Genomic DNA, 17,327 nt, shown 5'->3' on the forward strand with positions numbered 1-17,327 from the left:
TAATACCTAAGACTAAATCTAATAAAAGATATTCAAATCTATACTTAGAAATTATAAAGCTTTACTGAGAGATAGATCTTAATGATGTAAATGATGTATTAGATAGATCTAAATAAACAAAGAGGGACTTTTCTGGCAGTCCACTGGCTAAGACCTTGCACTTCCACTGGAGAAGGCAAGGGTTTGATCCCTGGTTGAGGAACTAAGATCCCACTTGTTCTGTAGCATGGCCAAAAAATTTTTAAATAAATAAATAAAGGAAGGAAGAAATATTCCATGTTCTTGCATAAAAAGATAATATAAAGATATATACATATACATATTATAAAGTTCAAAACAACAAAAAGCTAAATAACATAATAATTAGATATATAAAGTGTTAATTTTAAAAAGCAAGAAAAGGATGAACATAAAATTCAAGGTTGCTGCTAGCTGCTTAGTCACTTCAGTTGTGTCCAACACTGTGCAACCCTATGGACTGTAGTCCTCCAGACTCCTCTGTCCATGGAATTCTCCAGGTAAGAGTACTAGAATGGGTTTCCATGCCCTCCTCCATGGGACCTTCCCAACCCAAGGATCAAACCCTGGTCTCCTGCCTTGCAGGCAGATTCTTTACCACTGAGCCACCAGGGAAGCCCAAAATTCAAGGTTCTGGTTATCTATAAGGAAAAGACAGGAGATAGGATGGGGTAATATATAGCTAGCTATGATGTTATTAGTGTTTTAGTCCTTAAGTTGTGTGGTGAGTTAATGTGATCATTATATTTATAAATAAATAGAAAATATTTTGAGTCCTAAAATTTGATTTTATAGGCTTCTCTGGTGGCTCAGTGGTAAAGAATCCACTTGTTAATGCAGGAGACATGGGTTGGATCCCTGATCCAGGAAGATCCCATATGCCTCAGAGCAACTAAGCCCGTGGGCCACAACCACTGAGCCTGTTCTCTAAAGCCTGGGAGCCACAACTACAGAAGCCCACAAGCCCTAGAGCCTGTGGTCTGCAACAAGAGAAGCTACTACAATGAGAAGCCCTTGAACTGCAACTTCAGAGTCGCCCCCACTCACCCCAACTAGAGAAAAGCCCATGCAGCAATGAAGATCCAGCATAGCCAAAAATAAACAAACATTTAAAATAAAATTATAAAAAGATTATTTTTAAATTTGTTAGGTTGCTGCTTAAGAGAGACATAACTACAACAAAAATGAAACTAAAACATTATCAACTAAAAAAGAAAACTTACTAAAAAAAATAAATAAAAATTTAAAAAAAGAAAAAAATATAAAAAACAAAACTTACTAGATGAAATCAAATAAAAACACAGCAAAAATTAGCAAATTAATAGAGGCTTCCCAGGTGGCGCTAGTGGTAAAGAACCCGCCTGTCAATGCAGGAGATGCGGGTTCCATCCCTGGGTTGGGAAGATCCCCTGGAGGAGGGCATGGCAATCTATTCCAGTATTTTTGCCTGGAGAATCCCATGGACAAAGAAGCCTGGTGGGCTACAGTTCATAGGGTCGCACAGAGTTGGACACAACTGAAGCAACTTAGCACACGTGCATACATACATACATATATACACACACACACACACACACACATACACACACACATCATGTGAAATGCTGGGCTGGATGAATCACAAGCTGGAATAAAGATTGCTAGGAGAAATATCAACAACCTCAGATATACAGATGACATCACTCTAATGGCAGAAGGTGAAGATAAACTGAAGAGCCTCTTGATGAGGCTGAAAGAGGAGAATGAAAAAGCTGGTTATCATAGCATCTGATCCCATCACTTCATGCACATATAAGGGGAAAAAGTGGAAGCAGTGACAGATTTTGTTTTATTGAGCTTCAAAATCACTGCAGACAGTGACGGCAGCCATGAAATTTAAAGATTTCCTTGGAAGGAAAGCTTTGACATACCTAGAGTATATTCAAAGATATCACTTTGCTGACAAAGGTCCGTATAGTCAAAGCTATGGTTTTTCCAGGAGTCACATACGGATGTGAAAGTTGGACCAAAGAGAAAGCTGAGCACCAAAGAATTGATGCTTTTGAACTGTGGTGCTGGAAAAGACTCTTGAGAGTCCCTTGGACTACAAGGAAATCAAATCAGTCAACCTTAGGAAATCAATCCTGAATATTCACTGGAAGGACTGATGCTGAAGCTGAAGCTCCAATACTTTGGTCACCTGATGCAAAGAGCTGACTCATTGGAAAAGACCTTGATGCTGGGAAAGACTGATGACAAAAGGAGAAGAGAGCTGCAGAGGATGAGATGGTTAGATAGCATCACTGACTCAATGGGCACGAATTTGAGGAAACTCTGGGAGATAGTGAAGGACAGGGAAGCCTGGTGTGCTGCAGGTCATGGGGTCACAAAGAGTCGAACATGACTTAGTGACTCAACAACAATATACATAGGGCTTCCCAGGTGGTACTGTGGTAAAGAATCTGCCTGCCAAGCAGGAGACGCAGGGGATGTGAGTTCGATCCCTGGCTCAGTAAGATCCCCTGCAGAAGGAAATGGCAACCTACTCCAGTATTCTTGCCTGGGAAACCCCATGGACAGAGGAGCCTGGTGGGCCACAGTCCTTGGGGTCGCAAGAAGTTGGACACTACTTAGGGCCTAACTCCCACCACCATATATATGTGTGATTGTGCATCCTCAGTCACGTTCAGCTCTCATATATTATGCATGGCATGTGGGGGTCTTAGCTCCCCAACCAGGGATTGAACCCAAGCCCCCTGCATTGGAAGTGTGGAGTCCTAACCACTGGATCACCAGGGTAGTCAGACTGATAAGGTAAAATGCATTACATTGACTAAAAACTCTGTGTATGTGAATTCATATATATTCAGTAAAATCAATAAATGTATTTTGGAAAATATATAATATTTGGGAAGGTTCATCTAACAGTGAAGAAATACTAGTAATGAACTTTTGTGAGTCAAATAACAAAGCATCAAAACATCTGTAACCAGACTTCTAGAAGAAGACAGAAGACTATGACCTGATCACAACTCCTTTCACTTCATGTCTGACAAAGCAAACCAAAACCATTTAAAAAGAGTGAGGGAGAAAATTCTTGTAACTACCCACCAGAGTTCCCAAGAAAAGAAATAAGCTCAGCTTAATATCATTAACTCCAAAGAGTGAGAAGCAAGGGGTAGGGCAAGTGGAGAATTAATCTGGATTCACAGAGTGCAGTATGGCTGACTTCCTCATGTCATTTTAAAAAGATGCACTTCCAAATCCAAAGAAGATGGAACCAAGTATATGACTGTCTCCTTATCTTTTCCTTCTTCTGACTGATGATGAAAATTACCTCTGGGCAGAAACCAGTAAAAGAGTCAATGTGAACTATGAAACAAGCAAAATTTTCCAGGCTCTAAACAGAACTGGAACAACACCCCAAAGCCTGTAACATTGTTCCCACATTAGAATTGGGTATACTCTGGACTGGGGTGAGGCAAATATAGTAACTCTGACCTTTTACTGTTTCCCATAAGCTCCTTTTTTAACCTTTGCATGCTCTTTAAGGAAATATTTCTCATCTTGAAGGAAGACTTATTTTGAGTTCAGCAATTCTCTTCACTCATTTGAGAGTTTGGGAGGTCTTGATGGTTTGCTTGGTGGGTTATTATCATTATCATTAACTTCTGTTAATGAAAATTCAATAGTTTTCATTAAGAAAAAAAAGCATTTTCAGTATGATTCCAATATCATAAATATATTTCTGTCTATCCAATTCATCTATTGTTGGTGATAATTATTCATGGGTGGTAAGATTTAAGATAATTTATTGTTGTCTTCATACTTTTCTATAATGCTTTAATTCTTTAAAAGAAGCATGTATCATTTTACAACCACAACTCAGTACGTGTGCAAGGAGAGAGAAAACCAGCTAGAGGATGATAATATTGACAATGACAATAGTTTACACCTTGAGGGCTTACTACTTTTCTGGCACTGTTCTAAACTCATTACATACACTGCTGCTGCTGCTGCTAAGTCGCATCAGTCGTGTCCAACTCTGTGCGACCCCATAGATGGAAGCCCACCAGGCTCCCCTGTCCCTGGGATTCTCCAGGCAAGAACACTGGAGTGGGTTGCCCTTTCCTTCTCCAATGCATGAAAGTGAAAAGTGAAAGTGAAGTTGCTCAGCCGTGTCCAACTTAGCGACCCCATGGACTGCAGCCCACCAGGCTCCTCCGTCCATGTCTTGAGGGCTTACTATTTTTCTGGCACTGTTCTAAACTCATTACATATACTAGGTTGTATAAAATGAAACTGCCAATATTTGGCTGTTCTTGACCTACGAAAACAGCAATTTCATGTGGTCCTATTTACGTTTACTCCTCAATCTTTGAACAATCCCAAGATGAAGATGGAGATCCCAAGCTGCCAGAAGTGCACAGAAAAATCAAGTGTCATCTTTTTCTGCAGAGCCCCCATCCTCTGGTCTTGCCCTCGCACCCTGCTCTACAGTCAGGGTATCCCAAGGTACCTTAAGAGGTGGCATCAGCCGTCAACCTGAGCACCAAGGCAGGACATGTAGAATTGCTCTAATTCAGTTTATCTCCTGAATGAAATCACCTCTAGTTTCTAGGAGGGTCTTCGGAATTTCAAGTTCTGTTCTAGAGCAGAGAGAACAGTTCGGATACAGCTGCAGTTCCCAGTAGAGTCCCCACCTGTGTCCCCCCACCCAGGTACCAAAGCAGGACACGCTTGACAGTTTTGCGTTTATTTCCAGAAAGTGATGAAGACAAAAGTACTATATCTGGACACCACTCTCTGTACAATAAATAGCCTCCCCTGTTCCCCAAAAAAGAAAAATGCATCCTTACATACAACCCCCTGTCCCCTTGGCAAGTCAGTGCTTCCTTTTTAAAATAAAAAAAATTATTTTATTTATTTATTTTTGGCTGTGCTGGGTCTTCAATGCTGTGCGGAGCTTTTCTCTACTTGCGGGGCTACTCTCTAGCTGTGGTATGTGGGTTTCTCGTTGAGGAGGCGTCTTTTGTTTCAGAGCACAGGCTCTAGGGCTCGCTGGCTTCAGTAGTTGCGGCACATGGGCTCAGTATTTTCAGCTCCCGGGCTCCAGAACACAGGCTCAATAGTTGCGGTGCACGGGCTTAGTTGCTCCATGGCATATGGGATCTTCCTGGATCAAGGATTAAACCCATGTCTTCTGCACTGTCAGGCAGATTCTTCACCACCGAGCCACTTGGGAAATATCAAGACTTTGCTTCTTGAGTCATGCACAATCCCCACCCCCTTGCCAGCCCCTTCCCCGGGACTCCACTGAGGGTGGGGCTCAGGCCAGTTGTTCAAAGTCACTCGGGTCCTCTCCCTGACCCTGGCTAGCTGACTTACAAAATCCACATGTCTTTATTTCCATATCAGGGATTAACACACACACAAATGGAAATGCTGACAGTTACTCTACAGAGTGAGAGATCTGAGTCTCCAGCCGGGCCATCCCACTTGACCCTGATACCCCCACCCCCAACCCCAACCCGCAGAAGAGAGGAAGCTCTTTTGTGTCCCAGACCTTCCGTGGTCCATTTTATGTTCTCCAGCTGGGAACCCACAGCCAGAAGCAGCACCAGGTATATGACTGTAGTTGGGGCAGAGGAAGGGGCAGAGGACAGTCCTCGCAGGTTTCCCTGTGGGCCAGGAGACAGCAGGTGAACCTCAGAATCCTTCTTGGCCACCCTCTTCCTCAACCAACTACAAAAGGCTGGGGACAGAAAAGGCTGGGGACGGCTCAGTCCTGAGTTTACGTTCTTCCTGTTCCTTTCACGTCATCTGCTCAGTTGGGAAAATAGTTATAAAACTGGGCTTCAGTGTCCTTATCGAAAGGAGAAGGGGCCCCCGCAGGGGAGGAGCTGTCACCACTGGAAGGATAGGGGGACACACGCCTCCTCTTAGAGTCTCCTTCGCCCAGTCCCGAGTTGCTGGACTCTGGCCGCAGTGGGGTGATATCAGTCCACAGGGAGGGGGAGCCCTGCTCTTCTGGCCCCCGCCCCTCTGAGGCTCCAGGGCCAGGTTCCATGGGCAGAGTTCGCATGGAGCGGAACCAGTTGGCTGGGCCCACCTTGGGAGGGTACTGGGGGGCCACAGGCCAGCCCGCTCCAGGTGCCAGGACTTCCTGGCTTCGGTAGTAGGACATGGTGGGCCCGGGCGCGGAGGGCAGGAATGCAGGCTTCATGCTGACAGCTCGAAACTCGGCCTCATAGCTGTGGTCCCGGGGGGCTCCCAGCCAGTAAGTCTGGGGAACCACATCCTTGGCCTGGCCAGGAAGGTCGGGGTAGAAACGGCTGGAGACGGGATACTGGTTGGGGAAGAGAGGAGAATAATGGTCTCCCCCAAGCAGTTGACAGTTGGGTCCAGGCGGGGAGGGGACGCTGGTGTCAACGGATGCATACATGCTTTAAAAAAAAAACAGGGGGCAAAAGACAGGGGGTCATGAGTAGAACTGGTCAGTTAGGAGCCTGCCTGCTGCACGACCCTCCCCATACCTCCTTCCTGACCTGCCCGCTGCCTTTTGCACCCACCGCACACTTCCCCACCGCAGAGGCAGAGAGGGGACTGAGCACTTGTCTGGAGTCCCAGTCCCAGACAGACAAGGAAGGCCTCTGCCAACACGAGCTGAACCCAGGGGCACTTACGACTCAAAGTTCTCCCGGAATCCTTTGGCAAAAGGGTTATTATCAATTTTCAGCTGAGTAATCTAGAGAGAAGGGAAACAGAGTCATCTGAGTGCCGAGTCTGAGGCTGAGGAACTTCCAAATTCACTCCCAAGAAGTCAAGGGGCCCTGTTCTTCCCTTCTTCCCACCCAGCCCACTCAGGCTCAGCCTACCCTCGCCCAGGCAGCCCTCACCTCAGCATTCTGGTAGGCGGTCACGGCGATGAACTGGGTTTCTTGGAAAGTGAAGACGTGCGTGTTGCAGGCCGCCTCCGGCTCTCCATCGTTGACTTCGACAATGTGCAGCCGGGGCTGGTATTTATGGAGGGACTGAAGCACGATCATCTGAGGGGGGTGAGACGGCTGTGAGCGTGGGAGGAGGGAGTGCAAAGGAACCCTCCCCTCCCCCACCCCACCTATGGTCCACCCTATGGCCAAGCCACAAACGGCCCTGAAGTCATCGTGACCATTCTTCTGCCCTGCCAACATGTAACTTCTCCTAAGTCTCCAACCTCCGTCCTGAACCTCCTCAGGGCACCAGTGCTATTCTCTTGCCTCCTTTCCTATCTCCAGATGTCCACTGTGACCAAAGTATTAGCACAAACAGGGCTTCTCAGGGAATAAGGGCACCTTTAATAGGCTTGTTCAACTCAAAGAAACTCTGCACCCGCTCCCTAAGACCACCAGTACTGACTCTGTACCCAATACTAGCGAGCACAGCCGGGATTTGGTGAAGAAACCCCCAGGCTGGGTTGGCCCACGTTGGCCTGAATGTGACCCCTGTCTGCCTTGAGATTCAGCTTCCTCTCAAAGTGGGTGGAAAAGAACCAGAGTCAGAGAGGGAGAGAAGTCACTCTCATAGAACAGAATCAGCCTGCAGGACCCACTGTGGCCTCAGGGACAGGGAAAGGTGGGGGGCTTTCCCGAGGGGAGGCGTCCCACCTGGGTCGCATTGTTGGAAGCCCCCTTGTTGTTCGTGAGCTTTAGTTTCCCGAATGACACCTCCTGGCGCATCCAGTGGGCTCCGGTGTTGGGGGAATCTGGATGGACATACTGGCGGTTCCCTGTGGACAGTTAATTTTTTTGGCATGCAGCCCCTGGGACCAGGTCCCTGGTCATGTGGGGCTTCCTTTGCCTGTTCCGAGAGGCACGGCAAGAAGGAAGGAGGGGGAGGACAGCGGGGGCAGGATGGGGGAGGTGTGGGCAGAGGACCGAGCTGAAGACAGGATAGAGCAAAGTAGAAGAGATGACAGAATGAAAGTGAGAAGTGGGAGGGGAAGGGATGGGGTTGGGTGGAGTGGATGGGGTGGGGTGGAACTAGAGAACTAAATCCTAGGAGTCAGAGGCAGGGGGTTGGGGGTTCCTCTTGGCTCCACCAGGGGGCGCACAGTCTTAGAGAAAAATCATGCCCCCGGTTCCCAAGGAGGCACGTACCTGGCATGCTGCCCTCGGCCTTTCCACATTGCACCCACTTGCCGCTCTGATAACGCCAGTGGTGCTGGTCCACCAAGACCACGTCCACATACATCCGGTAATGGCTGTTGGGCTCCAGGCCAGCCACAGTAAATGACAGGAATGGGAACATCCGCCTGGGGAGAACAGAGAGACCCACCAATATCATCAGTCCCCAGTCCCCCAGACTGGTGTGCTGGAGCCGGCTCCCGTCCTCACCAGAGCCAGCTGGGGAAGTCCAGGAAGTCTGCCAGCCAGGTGTTAGACAGCAACAATTAAAAATTAAATCAGGACTTCCCTGGTGGTCCAGTGGTTAAGAATCCACCTGCCAATGCAGGGGACGTGGTTCGATCCCTGGTCGGGGAAGATTCCACATGCCGTAGGGTAATTAAGCCCATGAGCCACAACTATTAAGTCCTTCGAGCTCTAGAGCCTGAGCTCCACAACAAGGGAAGTCATTGCAATGAGAAGCTGCTTACCGAAATTAGAGAAGCAGTCCCCGCTGGTGGCAACTAGAGAAAGCCCGTGCAGCAATGAAGACCCAGCACAATCAAAAATAAATATCAATAAAAATTAAATCATATAAACTGCCATGAAGTATATTACAAGTCAAGGTAATAAATACTCAAAAAAATCACTTCTCAATATTTTTTACTACACTCTACTATTATCTCTGCTCTTGAGATTGTTTATCGGTATAGTGGAGATATACTAGGTAATATTTGCCGCCTCACGTCTCTTCCCAACTCCAAGTTCAGTGATAACATGTGGGCAGCTTGCAAGCAGCCATTATAGGGGTATTTACCATGGAAATCAGCAAACACTAGGAAGCAGGGCTTTTAAAATTTTTTTTCTTTTTTTTTATATGAAACTTTTAGTATTTTATTCATTTTCATAGTTTTACAGTATTAGTAAAACTAATGACCATTATAAATAAGTATAAAATGGAAGTTGATGAAAAAATAACCCCAAGTCTTCCTTGACTCCCACCCTCCCACCAAAAAACTAGCTAGTATATGGCAAATATCCTTTTCACATATTATCTTTAGGCATATATTCACTTTGTAGTGGTGGATGGTTTAGTCACTAAGTCGTGTCTGACTCTTGTGATCCCATGGACTGTAGCCTGCCAGGCTCCTCTGTCCATGGTGTTTTCCAGGCAAGATTACTGGAGTGGGTTGCCATTTCCTTCTTCATAAAATTTTTTTTCTTTTTGAGTGTCAGTTGCTAACATTAGCTGCACACCCGTCTCTAGCCTTAGTTTGCTCCCTGGAGGGGAGCAAAGCCACAAGCCAGCCCCAGCACAGGCTGTTCCTAGTAGGTCTTCATCTCTGAGTTCCCCGAACCCTGGTCTGGCCTCAGACTGTCATCCATCCTCTCGCTGCTGCTCTCACGGTGCTAACACACACCTAGCCCCAGAGCGGACACCCGCAGGCTTTCCCTACCCCGTCCTCCTGGGCCTGACGTCTGCAGTGCCACCTGCTCCAGGCCTGGGTCTTCAGAGAAGTAGCTGAAGTCCTAGCCTGAGCTTTCTATCCACCTGGATGAGGGACTCTATTGAGCACAGTTCTCGTGATCAAAGTCCTGGTTCCCAGGAAAAGTGGAGGAAGTTGGATTTGGGATGCTGTGCTATTGTGCTGAGTAACAGATTCAGAGGACTAAGCACTGCCGTACACAACCATCTCCATCACCTCCACCATCACCACCCCATCACCAACATCACTACAACCAGCACCTCCAGCATCACCATCACCATTACTACCACCACTACGATCATTACCTCCACTATCACTCCCCCATCCCCAACACCACATCAGTACAACCAGCACCTCCACCACCACCACCATCATTACAACCAATACCTCCACTATCAACATCACCATTACTACAACCAACACCTCCACCATCACCAGCATCACTATAAGGAACACCTCAATGATCACAACTCCCATCACCACCATCACTACAACCAGCACCTCTACCATCACCACCGCCTCTCCGGCTTAGCCTGTCTCTTCTAACTCAAGGAGGAAGAGCAGACTTTTTAAGATGGCAGAGTCAAACCCTCATCAGAATTGCTTTTCATTCCCACACACACTTCTCTCCTCCTCCTACAAGAAGCCCTGCAGGGTGGGAAGAAAGGCACTGGTCCATGAGTCAGGAAACCTGGGGGATTGAGTTCCAGGGGCCAAAGAACACTTGCAGGTGGATCCCAGTCTACAGTCCATGGGATCGCAAAGAACTGGACACAACTGAGCATGCACGTTCATGCGCGTGCACACACACACACACACACACACACACAGTCCCCAGAGGGTCCTAGAGCAACATCTCTAATAACCTTGGAAAGATCTCCCGGGAGAGTACTGTCACATTCCTGCCTTCCCCAGACTCTCCTGGGCTGAGAAAAAAGAGATTTACTGGCCCTATGGCCTTGGATAAGTTAATTCCTAAACCAAACCTCACTTTCTTCACCTATAAATGGAGATAACAATTCCTGTCCATTTTTCCTCTCAGAGCCGTTAAGAAGTTTGAAAGATGTGCGACTCAGCTCACTGTCTCCCCTTTCCCACCCTCATCCCACCTTCTCCCAGGCCCAGAGTGATCAAAACACTCTGGCCTGGCTGAAGAACCCCAAGCAAGAGTCCAGAGTTCCGGTTTGAGGCCTTGGGTCCCAGGAGCTTAGCGTGCCAGTCAACTGGAGAAATCAAAGTTAGGGATGAGGCTTTGAGCAATCGAGAGTGAGAGAATATTTTCAACCCATCGCTACCACTAACTCATTTTGCAACAGTGGTCAGGTCATTCATGCCTCCTATATTGTACCCAGTTCCTATCCAGACATGTAGTAATAAAGAGAGAGAAGGGAACTTATTCATTGTGCCTCTACTTATGCAGCAGCCAGTTCACTGAAAAAGTCCTTTGAGGTACAACATGTTTTTTTTCCAATTTTATATCTGAAGAAAATGAGGCTCAGAGAAGTTTGGTGATGGCTTCTTGGTGGAAGCACAGAGCTGGAGTCTCCCGATGGCGGGCACATGCTATAGTCTCCACCGTCTCCTCCTGCTTCTTACTAGTAGAGGGAAAAGCAGGAGACACAAGAAGACTGGGGCAGGGTAGGGGAGAGGGAGAGGAGAAGGGAGGTCTCAACTTCACCCTAAAAATCTAGACTCACCACCAGCTGGGATTCCAAAATAGCCCTTGATTTACATGACGCTTTGCTGGGAAGGAAAAGGGAGTCTGGTGCCAATCTGAGGCCCTAGAAAAGACAGCTCACCACTCCTTAAGGACCATCCACCTTGAAATGATTCGCCGAGTCATTGTACCCCTTCCCCATCCTGAACACTTCCGACAATGCTCCAATTCGCAGTTATTAGGCACAAATGTAAAGGAGATGGTTTTTATCAGTCTGGGCTTCCCTGGTGGCTCAGACGGTAAAGAATCTGCCTGCAATGCAAGAGAGTTGGGTTTGATTCCCCGCTCGAGAAGATCCCCTGGAGAAGGAAACGGCAACCCACTCCAGTATTCTTGCCTGGAAAATCCCATAAACAGAGGAGCCTGGTGGGCTACAGTTCATGGGGTTGCAAAGAGTTGGACATGACTGAATGACTAACACTTTTATCAGGCATGTTCCCAAAATGTTTCAAAATTGATAATACCTAATTGCTATTGAACCTGCAGGATAATCGGTCCTTTCCTCCACTATCTGTGGGGGTGTAAATTGAAACCACTTTTGAGGAGGGTTTTTTTTTTTTTTTTTTGGCCATGCTCCACGGGGAGTGGGGATTTTCCCCAACCAGGGATCAAACCCCCATGATCCCTGCAGTGGAAGTTTGGAGTCTTAACTACTGGACTGCCAGGGAAGTCTGAGGAGCATCTTCCGGCAATGTCTTTAGGGATCCAAATGCAAAACGCACCTGAGCATCAAGGGAGGGCCTCCTCCCACTAACCTCGGATCCATTGAACAGAAATCAGATGGCCACCAGCAAACAGGGGAAGAGAAAAAGCAAAACCATTTTCACCTATCCCATGAGAAATGAAGCCCATCGGCCCAAATTAAAGCAGGCTTAAAGCTAAAAATACTTTTTAAAGATCTAAAAAGTTCTTGGAGTTGGAATATAGAGAAGAGAACACCAAAGGGCTGAGGCCTGCGATCAAGGATAATGCGGGACTGAAATTGTTTTACCAAGCCCTAACCTCGCACATACATACACAAATACAAATAGAGCTGCTTAACAACGGAGTTATCTTAATTATAATAATCAACTAATCACACCCAGAAAAGTGGGGATTGCCGGCAATTACTGCACACCCACACACCCACACACAGAGACAGCCGCCTAGCTCTTCCTCTGCTGAGAATGTCTACCATTGACTATCAGACAGGCTGCCTCCCAGAAACAACACGAGGCCGGGCAACATGAGTGCGCTTATCAGACCACAAACTCACAAACTTGAACTCCAAACCCTCCAGTCGGCCAGTCCATCTTCCTATTGTCCATTTCCCCTCCCAGTCCCATCTGAGCCGCCTGGATCAGTCTCTGGACCCCAGAACCACCCCCCAGCCCTCTCCCCATCCCATTCCTGCCGTGGAGGAGCGCATGACTGTGTGTCCAGTCCACACTGCGGGGTGGGTCTAGGGTGGGTAGGAGAGGAAGAATCTGGGAGGGAGGGAGTGAGTCAGCCCCAAGGCGAAAGGCTACAGGGCTGTGGGTGGGCCTGCTGGAAGGATTTTTCAAAAAGGAAGAAAGTCGTGGGTGATGTGGTGGTGACTGACAGATCACTGGAAACCATGGAGGGACAAGCCAGTCTGCCAGGGCAGGAGGACAGAAAGGGAGCTGTTTTCTGAGCCCGTCTTACTTTTCAGAAGCCAGTAGCAGAAGGAAATGGCCGCCGACTTCCCAGATCACTGGAGCCTAAGTTCACAGACCCGGGTGTCGAACTGGGGGCCGCGTGTCCTCGGTCTCCTCCACCCCACCCTGGGGCCCCTGAGGCCCGATCCAAGAGGAGGCCTCAAGGGAAATGGTGAGAGGCCACTGTCCCCTTCCAACAGCTCCAACCCACAAAGTGTCCGAAGCAGTCCGTCAGGACGGATTGAAAGCGTGAGGATTGCAAAACTGGAGCTCGCGCAAGCATACAAAACAATCAGGGAAATTTTATGATATTTAAGAATTTCTTTTCAGGTTTGCTAATGGTATTGCGTTTCTTTTTAAAAACCCATTTTTAGAGGTGCATAGATAACTACTTAAGGATGAAGTAATACAGTGTCTAGGATTTACTTACTAATTACGCTATCACTAACATAGTTTCAGACCAGAGGTATGGACGTTAACAGAGAAAGGAAAAGCAGAAACAGGATTGGACTAGTATCCACAGCTAGGTAATGGGTAGATGGAGATCTGTTACATGTTTCTCTTCAGTTTTGTATATATTGGAATTTTTCATAATAAAGGAAATTAAGTGTGTGGGTTTAAATAAAAGAGAGACAACAAGGGACTTCCCTGGTGATTCAGTAGGTAAGACTCCAAGCTGCCTAGGCAGGGGGCTCAGGTTCAATCCCTAGTTAGGGAACTAAGATCCCACACGCTGCACACGAGTGCAGGACAGCCAAAACATAAAAAATTAAAATTAAAAAAAATGAAAGAGAGACAACACAACTGTCAAGGAGGATTATTCAGCAGGAATGTAAAGGAAAGAGGAGGTTATAGATGTAAAGGAGACAACCAGTACAGCAATATGGACTGCACCATACCCTAAGACCCACAGCCAGTCCTGCACCCCCAGATCCCTGAAGTTCTGCTGAAGCTCTGTCCACCCCAGCCCTCAAGACTGGAGGGGCAGGGGCCTGGCCACAAGTCTGTGGGGAGACCCCAGCAGGCCCCGGGGAGGGAAGCTTCCTGACCACTCAACGGAGTGGAGGCTTGAGTTTGGGTCTGCCGTGTGACCAAGCGAAACCCATCAGCCCCCCGCGCCTCAGCGCCCTCAGCTGCAGACGGGGAGGCTGCTTGGCCTACCTAGCGCAGTGAAATAATGGAAGTGAAAGCACGATGAATGCATCGAGGCCTTCGGACAGTGTTGGTGGCTGTTTTTACTCCTGGTCTTGGGGGAGCAGAGAAAGAAACACAGGCACATACCATCTGGGAGCTGGTGCCAGTTCTGCCAGCAATGGATGTGCTATGTGACCTCAGAAAAGTCTCTTTTACTGTCTCTAGGTCCATTTCCCTGCATGTCCAGGAAGAAGACAGAACAGGATCTTCTGGGTTCCCTCCAATTTAGACATGACAGCCTAGAAGCCTGGGCTGTGCCTAGGTGTACCCAGAAGGAGGCTAGGGTTGGGGGAGCAGAGAGGAATTACCAAATGGCCTAGAAGATGAAGGCCAGGCCATAAAAGAAAATGCCATCTTTCCTGGGTTCATCCCTGAGAAAGAACAGTTCAGCAACTTGAAGCCCATTGTGATTGGTGGACAGGTCCCTCAATCCCAAGCCATCCCACAGAAATCATTCATCAGGACGGAAAAATGTTCCAGCAATGCCCAGATATTCAGTCTACCCTGAGAGATCTAGTTCTATGGCTCAGGCTCCCCTGAGCCCAGTGCATACAGGGTAGGGTTTGGGGCCGAGGGTGCTGCTTGAATGAATGTCAACCCTCTGGCCCAGCATGGCCTCTCCCCTCTCCCTTCCCGAGCCCCACACTTCCTATCTGCTCTTCAACACCTCTCGGGTCCACTGATGACACAGTCACTCCACACAGAGGCCCTCAGTAGTTCTCTAGCCACACAAACCCCCCTTGGGAAGGGTGGCTGCACACTCTCACCCACCAGACACAGTCAGGGCCCACTCAGAGTGGAGTTTGCTACACAAATAACACACAAGCTGCAAGTTTCTCTTTCTTTCCCCACGTAGGAGACTCTCTCCGGAAGCAGCACCCTTGGCCCCAAAACTCTACCCTGCACGCACTGGGCTCAGGGGAGCCTGAGCCACGGAACCAGGGGTTCCCCAGGGTGGACTGAATGTCTGAATCAGGGTAGGGTAGGCTTTCGGGGACAGGCCTTGAAGTGTCCAGAGAGTAGGACCGGCTGCCAGCTGGGACCCTTGAGGTAGCTTCACCTGCTCAGGCCCATTGACATCTGTGCCCTCAGGCAGGGACCGTGTGGGGAAGGAATCTGTGTCCTCTCCCACTCTACCATCTCCCTCCCCCCACCACACGCACACACCAGACACATGATCTCAAAGTAACTACCGGAAAGGAAACTTGGCGACTATGTCTCCATGTCACCAAATCCCAGTTTTACACGTCTCCCTCCCCCAGAGCTGACCTGTATACAACAGCAGCAAGGGCGCTGGGAGAGGTGGGCACAGAGAGCCCCTGAGATGAGGGCTGGTTTGTTGCCCGCTCCACTGCAAGACTCTGCCGTCCCCTCGGTTTCCCAGCACGTAGGGGCGAAGAGGTGCCCTGCTCTGTCAGACCCACAGCTCACACTCCCCCTGCGCCCTGGGTGTCCCCCACTCAGGCAGAGAGCGGCACACTAGTGCCTGGGGAAACCATAGGCACCCTCGCCCTAAACCAGGACCATGGCTCCCTGTGTCTCTCTCCTTCATCACTCATGGGTTTTGGTTTGCGCCTGTCGGTGCAATGTCTTGAGAGTAAACAACCCCCAGACTGTCCCCACCTCAACTCCCTCCTTCCCCTCAAGGCCTGAGCCAAAGCTGTGAGGGACACGGAGACACTAGCAAAGTCTCGACAGAAAAAAAAGCGCGTCTCGGTCAGGGCAGGCAGGACGAAGGGGCTCCCATCGCTCGGCGCTCCGGCGCGCGCCTCACTCACCGTCCCTGCTTGGTGATGATCATCTCCGTCTGGTGCTGATTAAACTTGGACCACAACAGGTGGTTGTTGAGCGCAACTCTCAGCTTCCCGGACACCTCCAGCCCCGGAGGCAGTATATAATCCTCGCGCGGCCCCGGGTAGAGTGTGGCGCGCGGGTCCGGAGCCGAGTAGGCGTCCCCGGGCTGGTAGCCCTCGGCGCCCGGCGTCGGCGGGAAGGGCTCGCTCGCCCCGGGGAAGCCGGCGGCCTGGGGCCGGGGCGGGTAGGAGTAGGCTCCGAGGTAGCGGCCTGGCGGGGCGGGCACCAGGGCGCCCCCGGCGTAGGGCGCCCCCAGGCTGGCACCCCCGCGACGGTCGGTCGCGTCCTGCGCGCCCGGCTCCGGGTAGTAGTAGCGGTTCTGCGGGTCGGCGCCTGGCGCCCGGCCCTCGTCGCTCGCCGGCATCGGCTCGGTGCCCGTTAGCATGTCTCCGCAGCCTAGCTCCACGATGCCCATCCGGGGCGGGCTGGCACCTTCCCGCGGGCCGTCGAGGACCGGCCCCTCTCCGCGCGGGGGCGGGCGCGGGGGTCGGCTGGGCAGAAGTGGGCGGGGGGCGGGGCGGGGGCCCTGGGGCTGGGGGAGGGGCGGGGCCCCACCGGAGCCCGGGCTCGGACGCCTGGGTCCTGCGCCCGCGTTTGGCGGGCGCGCGGCAGCTCCCGGGCTCCCTCTCCAGCGGGCCGCTGTCACTAGCGTCGCGGCGCCTTTGCTGTGGCTTTATGAAGCTCTCTCGGTCACCACCCCCCCCACCACCCCGCCACTTCGGCCCCGCCCCGCCTCACCCCGCCCCTCCTGGCTAATAACTCGGCAAATTCTACACGGTTGGTGAGGACTGTAGGGCCCCCACCGTGCAGAGCAGCGAGTCTCCGGTGCGCCTTGTAGTTCACGCTCAAAGACTTTATGCTTTATGGGAGAGTCAACCCCTCCACGTGAAGCGCCAGACTATTTCTCTCCTCTGGACCCTCGTGGAAATTCCACCCGTCCTTGAAGCTTCAACTCAAAGGCTCCCTCCTACGGGAAGCCTTCGGTGATGACCCAGATGGGCTTACTCGCAGGCTCCGAGCTGCTTCGTCCATGGCCATGTGACAGATGTTCACTGATACTCGCTATGTGCCCAGGCTCCGTGCTGAGTGGCTTTGTGTGAAGTGTTGCGCTCTTCCTCTTTGCCAGAGGCCCAAGGGGGCTGTGTCCCATGAATCTGCTCCTTCAGCCCTAGGGCAGACATGGGATCTGGTGGGCAGCAAGAAGAGTTCCATTAAGCGAACTGCACAGCAGCAGCTGAGGGTTTGCGTGTGGGTGTGTCAGCCATGAGCACTGGAA

The 17,327-nt window shown here is 49.9% G+C and overlaps 1 protein-coding gene across 1 annotated transcript; it reads right to left on the reverse strand.

Annotated features, from left to right (window-relative positions):
• Positions 1-4,027: 4,027 nt before the first annotated feature.
• TBX21 (T-box transcription factor 21) lies at positions 4,028-16,534 on the reverse strand. The gene is made up of 6 exons (XM_070388810.1): positions 15,976-16,534; positions 8,136-8,290; positions 7,644-7,765; positions 6,897-7,046; positions 6,684-6,745; positions 4,028-6,443 (listed from the first exon to the last, which is right to left on the reverse strand). Exons 1-6 carry the CDS (start codon positions 16,464-16,466, stop codon positions 5,825-5,827), a joined length of 1,599 nt encoding a protein of 532 aa, XP_070244911.1. The 5' UTR covers positions 16,467-16,534; the 3' UTR covers positions 4,028-5,824.
• Between the last annotated feature and the right edge of the window lie 793 nt (positions 16,535-17,327).

Source organism: Bos mutus, chromosome 19 (assembly GCF_027580195.1).
Source record: "Bos mutus isolate GX-2022 chromosome 19, NWIPB_WYAK_1.1, whole genome shotgun sequence".
In the NCBI taxonomy this organism is placed as follows: domain Eukaryota; kingdom Metazoa; phylum Chordata; class Mammalia; order Artiodactyla; family Bovidae; genus Bos; species Bos mutus.